General features: G+C 43.5%; 3 protein-coding genes across 3 annotated transcripts; all 3 read left to right on the top strand.

Moving 5' to 3' along the window:
* The first annotated feature begins 295 nt into the window (after nt 1-295).
* LOC116733474 (histone H1-like) lies at nt 296-1,139 on the top strand. The gene has a single exon (XM_032584331.1). It carries the CDS (start codon nt 488-490, stop codon nt 1,088-1,090), a length of 603 nt encoding a protein of 200 aa, XP_032440222.1. The 5' UTR covers nt 296-487; the 3' UTR covers nt 1,091-1,139.
* A 949-nt stretch (nt 1,140-2,088) lies between these two features.
* Nucleotides 2,089-3,573, top strand: LOC116733470 (histone H4). Its single transcript, XM_032584327.1, has one exon. It carries the CDS (start codon nt 2,417-2,419, stop codon nt 2,726-2,728), a length of 312 nt encoding a protein of 103 aa, XP_032440218.1. The 5' UTR covers nt 2,089-2,416; the 3' UTR covers nt 2,729-3,573.
* Nucleotides 3,574-6,352: 2,779 nt separating this feature from the next.
* LOC116733448 (uncharacterized) lies at nt 6,353-13,139 on the top strand. Its single transcript, XM_032584303.1, has 4 exons — nt 6,353-7,060; nt 7,543-7,746; nt 9,945-10,155; nt 12,711-13,139. The coding sequence occupies exons 1-4, from the start codon at nt 6,355-6,357 to the stop codon at nt 12,961-12,963; spliced, it is 1,374 nt and encodes a 457-aa protein (XP_032440194.1). The 5' UTR covers nt 6,353-6,354; the 3' UTR covers nt 12,964-13,139.

Genomic DNA, 13,139 nt, shown 5'->3' on the forward strand with positions numbered 1-13,139 from the left:
CATCCGCGGAAAATGCTTCTCTTAAAAGTCACTGGATCGATTCAGCGCAACGTTTTCACCGTGACTCTGTCTCCTCGTTTGTCTGCTATTAGAAACGCAAACATTACATGCGACTTAAAATAGTTTGGGATGTTTTCGGAGGCGAAATTCTAGGAAAACTCCCCGCAAGCGGCGCAAACAGACCGAGAATCTGGCCGCTTTAAAGGCTCCTGGGACGAAGGAGAAACTTGTCGGACATCAAACATGAGCTCAGCGTGGAGGAGAGAGACTTTTCTACCTGCTCCAGTAACTTTGGTCTTGTAAGATGTTTGTTTTCGGAGTGTTTCGAGGCTCAATGTCGGCGGAGAAAACACAAAGTGGAGCCGCTTTTCGAGGCGGCAGCAGAGCAGCGGGCTGCGTTGTCTCTTCACGGTTCTCATGTGTGTTATAAGTCCCGCCTCCCGCTCTGAGCTCCACAAGTTCCGAGGAACGAAACAGCCCGACAGACATGGCAGAGGAAGCTCCAGCAGCCGCGCCGGCTAAGGCTCCGGCCAAAGCCCCGAAGAAGAAGTCCGCTCCCCGGGCCAAGCAGGACGGACCCAGCCTCCCGAAACTCATCGTGGCCGCCGTGGCCGAGTCCAAGGAGCGCAAGGGGATGTCCCTGGCGGCCCTCAAGAAGGTGCTGGCCGGGAAAGGAGTGGACGTGAGCAAGGCCAACAAGCGCATCAACACCGCCGTCACCAAGCTGGTCACCAAAGGGACCCTGAGCCAGACTAAGGGCACGGGGGCCTCCGGCTCCTTCAAGCTCGCCAAGGAGCCCAAAGCCGCTAAACCGGAAAAGAAGGTGGTGAAGAAGAAGGCTCCCGTCAAGGCCAAGAAGCCCGCCGCCAAGAAGAGCGCAGCGGCCAAGAAACCCGCCGCCAAGAAACCCGCAGCGGCGGCAGCAGCAGCCAAGAAGTCCCCGAAGAAGGCTCCGGCCAAGAAAGCGGCCAAGAAGCCCGCCAAGAGCCCCAAGAAGGCCGCGGCCAAGAAACCCAAGGCCGCAGCCAAGAAAAGTCCAGCAAAGAAACCTGCAGCCAAGAAGGCCGCAGCGAAGAAGGCCAAGAAATAAACAGCAGCTTCAGCTTTTTACTCACCAAAGGCTCTTTTAAGAGCCAACACACATTCTGCTGAAGAGCTCGTCCTTTACTTTGACTGACCCACATTCTACTTCATAACTTCAACACTTTTACACCAATTTATAACTATATGGCTTATTAAATAATTAATGTAGCTGCCACATGTTGTACAGTAGTTTAACAGTCATGAGACTTCCACTTCCCAGAAAGGATTCACCTCATTTGGCTGGATACCAGTATATGTGGAAGACATCAACTTTCACTCTTTTTCTTCTCATCTAGTGTCTTTATGCTACACGAGTCTTTGGCCGCTGCTTATTACTTCACTGTTCACAGCTTAGAAAGGAAGTGAGGCTCACACAGCACTCACTTCCTTTCACCATGAATCAGGAAAGTCACAATGTTTAAACAGCCATATCATAAATAAAATGAACTTTTTACAACAAGTAAGTCAGAGAGCAGGGAAAAACACTCAAAAATACAAATATCAAATGGAACAAAACTTCCATATTCAATTCTGAAAGGAGAAATGAGGCCAACACTTCATAAATACTTCATCTGATGTATTATTGAAATCAATTAATTATCAAATATGATTGGATGTTGGGGCTGCACTGTTGCCTTGCAGCAAGAAGGTCCTGGGTTCGATTCCCGGCCGGGTCTTTCTGCATGGAGTTTGCATGTTCTCCCTGTGCATGCGTGGGTTCTCTCCGGGTACTCCGGCTTCCTCCCACAGTCCAAAAACATGACTGTTAGGTTAATTGGTCTATCTAAATTCTCCCTAGGGGTGTGTGTGTGTGTGTGTGCATGGCTGTTTGTCCTGTATGTCTCTGTGTTGCCCTGCGACAGACTGGCGACCTGTCCAGGGTGACCCCGCCTCCCGCCTGGAACATAGCTGGAGATAGACACCAGCAACCCTCCCGACCCCATTAGGGACAAGGGTGAACAGAAAATGGATGGATGGATGGATTGGATGTTGATCATTGACAAGTTAAATGGAGTGAAAGTTGGTTCAGAAATCCCTCACATGTTCCTCAGCTGCACAAAAGCATCAACACAAACTTCACATGACAGCCAGTAGAACTACATTGATTTGATGTTTGTTCCTTTCAGACTCTGTTGAGCGGAGTTTGATTCACCCAATAATTTCATTTCATCAAAGTTCAATTATTGCTTTTAAAAAGAACGTTCTCAATCTGGCTTGTAGGAGGAGCTGCTGAGCTCGGCTCCTCATAGGTCCGCAGCTCACACATAAAAAGCGACGCTCCGCAGCTCGCGCTCACATTCGTCTTTGTGTTTCCACAGAAGAAGAAAACAAAATGAGCGGAAGAGGAAAAGGAGGCAAAGGTCTCGGTAAAGGAGGCGCCAAGCGGCACCGTAAAGTTCTCCGCGATAACATCCAGGGAATCACCAAGCCCGCTATCCGCCGTCTGGCTCGCCGCGGGGGAGTCAAGCGGATCTCCGGTCTCATCTACGAGGAGACCCGCGGTGTGCTCAAGGTCTTCCTGGAGAACGTCATCCGTGACGCCGTCACGTACACCGAGCACGCCAAGAGGAAGACCGTCACCGCCATGGACGTGGTGTACGCTCTGAAGAGGCAGGGCCGCACTCTGTACGGCTTCGGGGGTTAAACCGACAACTTTGCTCACTCGACCAAACAAAGGCCCTTTTCAGGGCCAAACACTGATCGGCTCATGAGCTGAATTTCTGTCAAATCTTAACAAGGTACTACAGATTTTTGGAAAACTGATTGTAAGAAGCATTGCTCCTTAAAGTGTTTTCTGATTATTTATTTTATTTTTTTTACATTTATTTATCAATTTTCTTTGCTTGTGTCTTGCTACTTGACACACAACCCAGGCAGCAGAGCGCCTTCCTCTCCGCTTCTGTTATGATTTGCATATTCACTCCAAAAATTATTTTACTATTGAAACGGCTTGTAACGGATAGTAAACTATTTAAAATAAATTGCCCAAATAATTTAAGAAGCAGGTTGAGACAATAGATTTATGAAAATGTTTACATGTAAATAATCGTCCGAGCTTAGATCTCATTTCAGACAGACGTGGTGGCATCAGGTTAGATCATGAAGAGAAAGTTTGGAAACAAAAGCCGTCAGTTTTCCAGAGAGATAAAATGTTTTATTGTCGCTTCAGGAAGGAGTTTGATTTGCTGCTTCAGCGTAAAGAAAACGTTTTGCCATCGCTAACAGAAAAGAATATTATTTTGTTCTGTCTGTTTCAGTTTAATTTAAAAAATTTGTAAATATTTTCCTGATCTTAAACCGGAAACTCAGCATACAAGCTGGTTATTATTTATCCTATCAGGAAACAGAAGTGTGTAATTTACTTTTGATATGTAGATTTTATTTTTATTTGTCTGCAGATAAAGACAACCTTAATATTTATAATGTGAAAGACATAAATGTGATCAACTTAACAGAAGTCAGAAACCAGCTACAGATGTGTGGTAACTGGAAAAAAAAAAAAAGAAAATCTTATTCTGTAAAAATCTTCCCAGAAATATTAAATATTAACTGTGGTTAATTTTGAGAATCAAAGTTTGTGGGGGAAAAAATACCTTGTGGCGCTAATAAGATGCATTTAACAACAATGTTGCAACTTGTCTTCCGGTTGTTTTTTTGTCGTTAAGCTGCAACAAGCGAAGTTGTCTTATCAAAATAAAAGCATCAAATCAGAAACCGGAAGTCAACCATATCTCATACAAAATAAAACGAAGTAAAGGAAATAAGAGTTAAAAAGGTGATGTAACAAATTTGGGGTCATTTGCAATAGCGATGGATAAATATCACATAAATTTGGAACATCGGCCGGAACATGATTGGAAGAAACATTACATGACTCCTACAACGGAAATAAAAAAAATCAGGGTTTGTTAACAAATGTAGTCATTTTTCACAGTTAAAGTTTCCACAAAAAAAAAAAAAAAGAAAAGTTTGTTGAGAGAGGTATTACATGCAGTTAAAAATACAGACTAATATAAGTAGTTATTTGATGTTCACAAACGATCCAATTCTTTTGAACGGCTCCTTTCCAGCTGTTCTAGATTCTGGAAGACGGGACTCAAATCTTAGAGCCGCTCTTTGGTTTTTAAAACCTTTTTTCGAGCTTACAATACTGGTGGTGCACTCACCAGTATCTCTTAATCCGTTTGATTTAAAATGTGTTTATTTAATACGCCAATAGATGCAAGCGACGAAAGGGCTGAACGTATGAGCACACAGCGCCTCCTCATTGCTCACCGTTTGTTTTCGTCACGTGTCACCGTGAGCTGCCGTGACGCAGGCTTCACGCAGCCGCAGAGAGGACGGCATCCTTCCTGGTCCTTCTCTTCTTCTTGCCTCTGTGACCAGCAGGGGCGCTCTTTTTAAAACAAGATGCACCAGAACACAGAATAGTTCACAATATTTTATTTAAAACAATTTCATTAAAACATTTCCTTTTAAAATCATGGCTTCAGGCCTACTACTCTGTTCCTGGAAAGGAAAAGGGATCATGTGAAATAAAATGACAGTTTGAATTATTCCAAAAAAAAAAAAAAAAATGAACAAACAAAACATGTAATGCAAAAGAAAACAAATTAGTAAATCAAAATAAAAGAAAGCAAACTCATTAATAATTTCAATAATAAGCAAACAAACTGTAAAAGAAAAAAACACAAACACTTTCAAACGGTGGAACAAATCGTCGTTGTCCAATTTCAGTGCCTTTCAAATGGGGCCAGAGGAGTCCTGTCCCGCTCGCTCAGCCTGTCCAATCAGCAACAGGTTTCCTTCAGAGCGGCTCAAACAAACACCGGCAAGACAAGACAGCAGAGCGTCCAAGCGCTGAAACTCCAAAACAATCCTAAACCAAAAAAAACTCATTAGAAAACCCGTGGATTCAGGTAAAGTGAATTAAAATCTAAACAGGCAGCTTACCCAGGAGTGGTAGCACAGCCGACCCAGGCAGAGAGCGGATCAGCAGGCGAGGACTAGATGGAAGCCGCAACAACCTCCAGCTGCAGCCGCTAACGCCAGCCGAGCAACGCTGCAGAAACGCACGGCAGGTATAGATGGCACCAAAACCTAACCACAGTCCCACAGATGGTACAAAATGGCACTTACGATTCAGATGAGCGGATCAAGCACACCAGCCACTTGTGCAGCAGTTATGTAGCAGGGGAAACAAAGACACACGCACTAGTGATGTGTCGGTCGCTAACGATCCGTTCTTTGAAGTGAACGATTGGAACCGGCTCCACAATGGGAGCTGTTTTAGGATCCTATTTGGGAGCCGGGTTTTTTTCTACAGTATATCGCTGTCTCTCCGCCTCCCTGTCGTTGTGCTTGTGCTCTGCAAGTGCCAGAGCCGATAGTTTTTCCCCACATCGTTTTTTTTTTTGTCCTGCGGTGCCTCGCTGTCTCTCCCCCCCTTCTCCCTCTCCTTGCACGTTTTGCTCTTCTGCCAGTGCCAGAGCGGAGAGTTTTTTTTCCCCTCGGTCAGTCCACTGCCCTCATGTCAAGCGTGTGCTCCACACATCTGACCAATCACACATAGTTACAATTAATAATGTGGCGGGAAAACACTGAAAAAAAAGTTTATCTCCACTTTTTTTGTGGAAACGGCAGGCAATTGGCCAAGCTGTATAGCGTTCGTCGGCAGGTGTTTATGTACAGACACTCACTCAACGGTCAAGAAGCACAGAAAGAAGGGGAGTCAGTGTGAGAACTGAATAGGTGAAAATAAATGAGTGACAGAAAACGGAGCAAGATTTGGACTCATTTTAATGCTACATCAAGCTCCAGGGCAGAGTGCAGACTGTGCAAAGTCAGCATTTCCTATCGTGCAGGCTCGACAAACAACCTGCACAGGCACATGCGGACATCACACGCATCGGTATTGCTATAGCATTGTTATGCGGCATTTTTACTCATCATAAGTGCTTAACAATGTCAATAATGAAACAAAGTATTATAAAATTAGGTTTAAGCTATTAATTAATTAATAATGTCAAAAATATATATGGGGAGCCGTTTGGGAGCCGAAAGAGCTGGCTCTCCACAGTAAGAAGAGCCATTAGAGCCGCATCTCGAAAAGGAGCCGAAAATCCCATCATTAACACGCACCTCGCAGCGGCCTGCTCAGCTATAAAGCTATTTGCCCCGCCCACCAATCAACTGCACGCTACTTGATACACCTGGTGCACATACAAGTATATTTACGCACTAGGTTTGTTGCCTGTTGTTCATGAAGTAATGGAAGGACCACCGCAGCTGCCACCTGAACTTTGGGTTTATGTGTTCAGCTATCTTAGCACAGAGGAAAAACACACGGTCCGCTCCTGCTGCAGGCACTTAAAGAAGCTTGTCGACCACCCATCCCTATGGAAGGACTACACTGTGGCGATGTCCAAACTTCGCCGCTACACTTACGGCTTCTGGCACACATTGAATTATCGCAAGCTCACCCGGGTGGCTGTGCGACACCTGCGGCGTAAAGAGTGGCGACGTTTGGTGAAGTTCCTCCCGTCGCTCACTGCCATAGTATTTGTAGATGGCGGGCGACAATATAAAGAGAAATACACGAACAACCTTGCCCGATTTCCCAACCTACGGGACCTCGGGGTACGGAACGCCACCTGGGATGAAGCGTTGCTTGGCCACAGCCTGACGGAGCACCTTCAGGAGCGCCTCACGCACCTGAGCGTGTGCAAAGTGCGGCTGCCCGACACTGTGGCGTTCATCAAAACTGTGTCCCAGCTGGTCAACCTGCGCTTCCTCCTTTTCCACCAGCAGAGTGAGGGTTGCGGGCTGGACAAGGTGAGGCCTGTTCCCCGCAACGACTTCCACGCCATGTTGCTGAAGCTGAAGAAGCTGATCCACCTTTCCTGGGGGATGAAGGGGGAGCCACCAGAACCGCTTCCTGACGACTACTTGAGTCCACCGAATCCAGAACAGCCAGGTATGCCTTCTCCTTATGCCTGCCGTCATAGCTTCACAAGTGACGGTCCGAATTATACACTGTACGTTCAGTCCCATTTCAATAGCGTAAATATACTAATTTGGAGAACAAGCAACATACACAAACGTTCCCTTCCTTTGGGACAGTCGGTCATATTTTCCTGTATTTTCGTCACAATGTAGTTCTCAGGACACCGGTTCAAAACTACTATATGTAGCTTCATATTTAGCAAACCAGAAGTCCTGCTAAACATAAAACTACATCATGGCCACTGTTGTATTAATTTTCACCAGATGGACAATAACAGCCGAGTAGCAGTTTTATAGATAGTTTATGTATTTTCCAGCTGGAAAATCTATTACTTTGCTTGAGTTATTTCAGTTAATAAAGATTAGAACTCCTAAACCTCTCACATAATCCAGTGTTGAAGTCATAATCTACACTCCTGGATCTGCTTCTTAATGTTTTCCTTTCTGCTGCAGGAATGTCTTCGTACGGCGGCCCGGCGCTGACCAGTCTGGAGCTTGTGGACTACCCAGAGACTATCCTCCCTGAAAATGCTCTGAGGAGTCTGACCTCACTTCGGTCTCTTGCTGTCCGCTACAGGTACATCAGAGAAGGGATCGAGTGTCGACTCGGGTCCTGGCTGACCCCTCTGCGACAGTTGGAGTCTCTCGCCGTCATCGGTCAGTTCTGCTGCCTGTCAGCATGTTTTTACATCCTGTAGTTTGTTTATGCTGATATTTATGTATGGGTGGATAAATCACAAGTACACAATATTAAAATGTTCTTCAAATGCATTTTAATATAAAATATTTAAGATTTTAAAAGCACATTTTTGTAGCTTGCTGGTCTGGATCATTAGGATGCGAGTTAGCAAACAGCATCAGTCATTCTTCCACTAAAAGTGGGGCATAATGGTATTTAGAAACATGTAATTAGATTAATGTTGCGGTTGATTAGTGTCATGATGATGCTGATTACATCGAACCTAAACGGACTCCTTTCTTTTTCTTCTTCATCAATACTGTTTGAGTTTTACCTTCTTGCTCAGTGAGAGTAAACAGCTGGGTGGTCCAACCCTCAGTGTAACAGAGCTCAGCTGAGCCAACAGCGTCTCCAGTGATTTGTAGTATAAAAACAGCTGGAAGGTCCATTCACTGCTTCGTCTGTGTTCCTGGCTGCCATTATATCAGGAAGACTAAAGAACACACAGGTTTTGTCGGGTCATTTCACACAAAGAGAGCCAAGCTTGCATCCTGCTGTATAAATCAGGTACCACCCAGGTAAACGTTTCATGTTGATGCAGTCATGGGCGTAGGTTTGGGTATGGACGGTCGTGACATGTCACGACCAATATTCAAGGGATATAAAATAGTCCCGACCAATTTTTGCCATATTAATTAAAAAAAAAAAACATATGTATTCTTTAACAAAAACAAAATAAACGAAAATCTACATTGATTAGTTTAATATTTCAATATACTACGCAGTGGTAGCATTCATTTTAAAATTCGCTGTTATGAACTATGACGACCCGCTATTGGCTCACAGAACGTGGATCTACGTTCTTTGATTAGCTGCAACAGGCGGCGGCCAGCTGGTCACACGCGGAACGGAAGCTTGGTCCATGGTGCTGACAGTGAACGCGTCTCCTTCTGAGTTTGACATTTATTATGAGTCTCCGAGACCATGTCGCCACCAAAAAAGAAAAGGACGACAGACATTAGAAGTTATTTCGCTACCTCGGCTGTAAGTACAGTGAGTGGACCCATAAGTTAGATATCTATCACGCAACGCATTTGTTGTAAAGTCCGGTGTTTAGTAAGGTCAGCACTGAATGTGAGGTAGAATAGGTCTGTTAATTATGTAATATTTTTTCACATAGGATGCTCAGACAGCAGAGCTTTACTTTTTCCTTTTCAAAATTCAGCAAACATTACAAGTAAGATCAAAAGAAAGATCCTCTGGATCTACTGATTATACAACAAACACAATTGCAGATAAGAACAAAAAATGACTTCTTGCACTTCAGACTACCCTGTTGTGAGTACACTGACTGCCTCCTATAGAGCAAACAAAGCGTAACCTGGTTTGTATTCACACTAGCTTAACTTAATTTAAGACTAACACTTCAAATGCCATATTTACTGAGATAATTTCACAGTATATTACATATCTGAGAACTAACACCTCACCTGGAGCCCTGAAGCTCCAGCCACCTCTCCATCGTTCTGCTCTGCCCCTTGTGTTCTTGAACTGATCTGCTGAGTATGACTGTATCTGGTTGTATACACAAGATGTATGTATGATCAAGTTGGTCAAAAATGGTCGGTGAGGGGGTGGGGGGGGGGGGTTGGTCAGTAAGTTGTAAGGTCCCACCAAAACTTAGACCAAACCTACGCCCTTGGATGCAGTGGACCTGCGACAGTCCAGATCTCAGCCTTGCTAAAACACACTTGTTGTTTCCTAAAAGCTGTCACTCAGAACAGCTGCAGCCGCAACAAGGAGCATGAGGAGTTTGAAGCCTCAAATAGAGAAACAGTGGAGAGTCCAGACCTCTCTGCTAGTAGGTGAGCTGGAAGCTGCACCCTCCAGACATCAGAGGCCTCTGCCTAGAAGAGTGCAGCTCAAGCTTGAAGTGGAAACAGCCAAAGTGAATCAGGCGAAAAGGGAAGTTCTTTAGAATCATGTGCTGATATCATTTTTGGTCAGATACACAAAAACCCTGGGCTTATCCAAAATCTGGTACTTTCTTACAGGTTCCATTAACAGATCTCCTTGAAAGTTCTGTTGATGGGAGACTTTAGAATTTGATGTTTCCTTTGAATTTGGCACAATCACTGTGTTGGTTCTGAGAGGAAATGTTCTAATGTTTCTTAAGGTGGGAACTCCCTTGCTACATATACAACCACCATCCCACCCAGTGTGACCAGGCTGACACTGCGAGTGGCTATAACTCTGAAAGACATGGGCTCCATTGCTCCTAAAGTTCCAGGACTGGAGCACCTGGACATTGAGCAGAACCGTTCTAGTGGACGCCTCTGCAGATGGATCCCCATGCTATTTCCTCATCTCAAGACTCTTAGGATACGGTGAGTAGCAACATTTGGACACTTGTTACTTGTTTACTGGAATGCAGACTTCACTAATGTGCAGATTATATTTAAAGATAAAATCATTAATATGTTGACTATTGCTACATTAAACCTTATAGTTTTATTCACAAGATGGGGGGGAAATGTAAGAAATTATAAAATCATATTTTCAAGATCTGTGAAAACGCAGACATTGTGTTGTCTGTTGAACACAATTAAAGGAATCTAAAAAATGAACATTATATGTTGAAAAAGACAAATGGAAGACTTATAAAATTGACTTTGTGAGCTTTCCATCATGTTACACACCATGTTCCAAATTATGCAAATTGGATCCAAGTGTCATAAATTAAATTTTTTGTTGTGATATTAAATTTATAGATGTATTGTGTGTCAGGGCTCTTTAAATCACTATAATTAATTTCAGAGAGCTGGTTGATTAGTTTGTCTGATGAGCTCAATTAAAGGAAATCTACTTAAGAAGGATGTTCCACTTTATTAAGCAGGCCACAGGTTTCAAGCAATATGGGAAAGAGAAAGGATCTCTGTATGAATACACTATATGATGATTTTCCTCAGCAAATATCTAATGTATGAAAACATTAGATATTTAACAAAAACTGAAGTGTTATCATCGTACTGTGAAGAGATTTGTGGCTGATTCAGAACAAAGATGGGTTTGTACAGATAAAGGCACAATGAGGAAGGTTTCTGTTAGACAAATTGATCGGATTAAGAGAGCAGCTGTTAAAATGTCCTTACAAAACAGCAAACAGTTATTTGAGCCTCTGGAACCTCAAGGTGGAGGATCCTGCAGAGGCTCGCGGTGCATGAACCTACTATTGGGCCCCTAAGCAGAAACGGTGGCAGTGGGCCCAACCGTACATGAAGATTCATTTTCAAACAGACTTGTTCACTGATGACTGCTGGGCAACCCTGGATGGTCCAGATGGACGCAGTAGTGGATTGGTGGTGGACGGCCACCACGTCCTAACACGGCTGTGACGTCAGCAAGGAGGTGGTGGAGTCATGCTGTGGGCTGAAATCATGGGGAGAGAATCATTGGTCGGCCCCTTCAGAGTCCATAAAGGGACCTGCAAAGAAATTCAAGCAGAAACTTTCCACAAACTCACAAGTTCAATGGATGTAAGAATTGTGCTGTGATATCAAAGAAGGTCCAATGTTAACATGTAACTCGGCCTGTTAAGATGTTTTTGATTGAAATAGCTTTTGATTTTAGTACATGTGACCACTTAATGCTGCACATTCAAAGAATGACCGTTTACAGTTCTTTATAATCCATAACATTTTTAGAAAATCTGCTGTTCATAATAATTTGGAACATTTTGCATTTAGAGTTTTTTATTTTTGAAAAAGATCCTGTTCTCATGGGGAGCTTTGTTCAGGAAAATTGTATATATACTGTAATAGTTCATGACTTGAAAACTATACTGACCATCATTTGCATTTAAGAAAACCTGAGAAAATATCACTTGCATAATAATTAGGAACACTGTGTAATGTTTTTCCCCCATCAAAAACATACCTGAGGAGTTGCTTTGATTCTTTCATGCATGTTTGAGAAATCCTTGAATCTCCCGTGGCAACCATTCTGGGTGCTAAATGCTTGCTTTCATAAAAATGTGCTTATTTCCACTAGGCTCATTCTCTGAGCTTTCACCTCATTCACTCCTCCAGACTAGCAGCAGCAGCAATTAGCAGATGCCTCATGGAACCAGGAGTCTGCTGAGCTAATCATACAAACTACTTCTCATTTCTGCGTTCTTAAGATGGTTGTAATTGTAAATGGCATATTGACGAACATTATTATTCCACGCCAAAGGTGGAGGGTCAGAAAGAGGAGCTTCTTAAAGAGACAGAGTCCCAATTTGAAGGCATCAAATTGCGAAGTCAAATTTCTTTAATGTCTTTTTTTTAATATAGCATTTTACAGCAACTGAAGATACCAGTTACTTGCTATAAAATGGCATTATGTTCTTGGAAATGCACAATATTTTGTGTATTTCTTTAAGAATTTTGAAGTGCAACAGAAAGCTTTAACATAACTTTTCCTCAAATGAATATTTCCATTACAATTTTCTTAATTTGATGACATCCGTCCATCCATTATCATACATCCCTAGTCGAGTCCGCAGAGGTGCTGTTCCTATCTCCAGCGGTTAACGGGCAAGAGGTGGGGTCGCCCTGGACGGGCCGCCCTGGACGGGTCGCCCGACCATCACATCTTGATGATGACATAGAAAAATCTAAATCTTCCTGTGATGAAAACAACCATGCAGATCACTATCAAAGCAACAATACCAACAGAGCAACAATTATCAAGGGGTAAACTCAATGATCCAGTATCTGCCTTAATCAGTATCCCATGTCATTGTGGATGACCTATGGCCTTTCAATGCTGTGAATTGTGCTTTGACCCACAATTCAGTGCCTCTCACTGTTTTAGATGTGATCTGAACAATCCCTAAAAAAAAATGAACAGCTCTGTTTATTTTCTTCAACCTTTAACATGTTTCCCATCTCATCTGCAGATTTTTCCACCGGGAGCCAGGGAAAGATCTTCTTAGTCTCCACAAACTGCGACACCTGGTGCACCTGGAGCTCCTGGTTGAGCGCTCCTTCATCCTGAGGGATTACCTGAACGGCCACCCGTGGCCCAGCCCCCGTGTGCAGGAGCTCATCAATGAGCTTCGGGATCTGTCAGACAACAGGATCACTGTGATCACCACAATGCGCCAGAGAAACCTTTTAAGAGAGTGTGACTGTTTGTGGGAGGGGGACTGATCTATCTATTATATAGGGCAAGACAAGAAGCACGTGGTTCATAAAGTGCAATACTCAAGGACAGAGTCAAACAAAAGTTCAGAGGTGAAAGCTGCACTGGTTGCCAGTTTTTCTAAAATGAAACGTTTGGATTCTGTATGTACGCATTTCTTAATAAATTGACATTCATATCAGTG

This window comes from Xiphophorus hellerii, chromosome 14 (assembly GCF_003331165.1).
Source record: "Xiphophorus hellerii strain 12219 chromosome 14, Xiphophorus_hellerii-4.1, whole genome shotgun sequence".
Classification (NCBI taxonomy): domain Eukaryota; kingdom Metazoa; phylum Chordata; class Actinopteri; order Cyprinodontiformes; family Poeciliidae; genus Xiphophorus; species Xiphophorus hellerii.

Coding starts and splice junctions, on each gene's coding strand:
- LOC116733470 (XM_032584327.1), top strand. CDS start 2,417: ATGAGCGGAAGAGGAAAAGGAGGCAAAGGTCTCGGTAAAGGAGGCGCC.
- LOC116733448 (XM_032584303.1), top strand. CDS start 6,355: ATGGAAGGACCACCGCAGCTGCCACCTGAACTTTGGGTTTATGTGTTC. Junction 7,061..7,542: donor ACCGAATCCAGAACAGCCAG/GTATGCCTTCTC, acceptor TTTCTGCTGCAG/GAATGTCTTCGTACGGCGGC. Junction 7,747..9,944: donor GGAGTCTCTCGCCGTCATCG/GTCAGTTCTGCT, acceptor ATGTTTCTTAAG/GTGGGAACTCCCTTGCTACA.
- LOC116733474 (XM_032584331.1), top strand. CDS start 488: ATGGCAGAGGAAGCTCCAGCAGCCGCGCCGGCTAAGGCTCCGGCCAAA.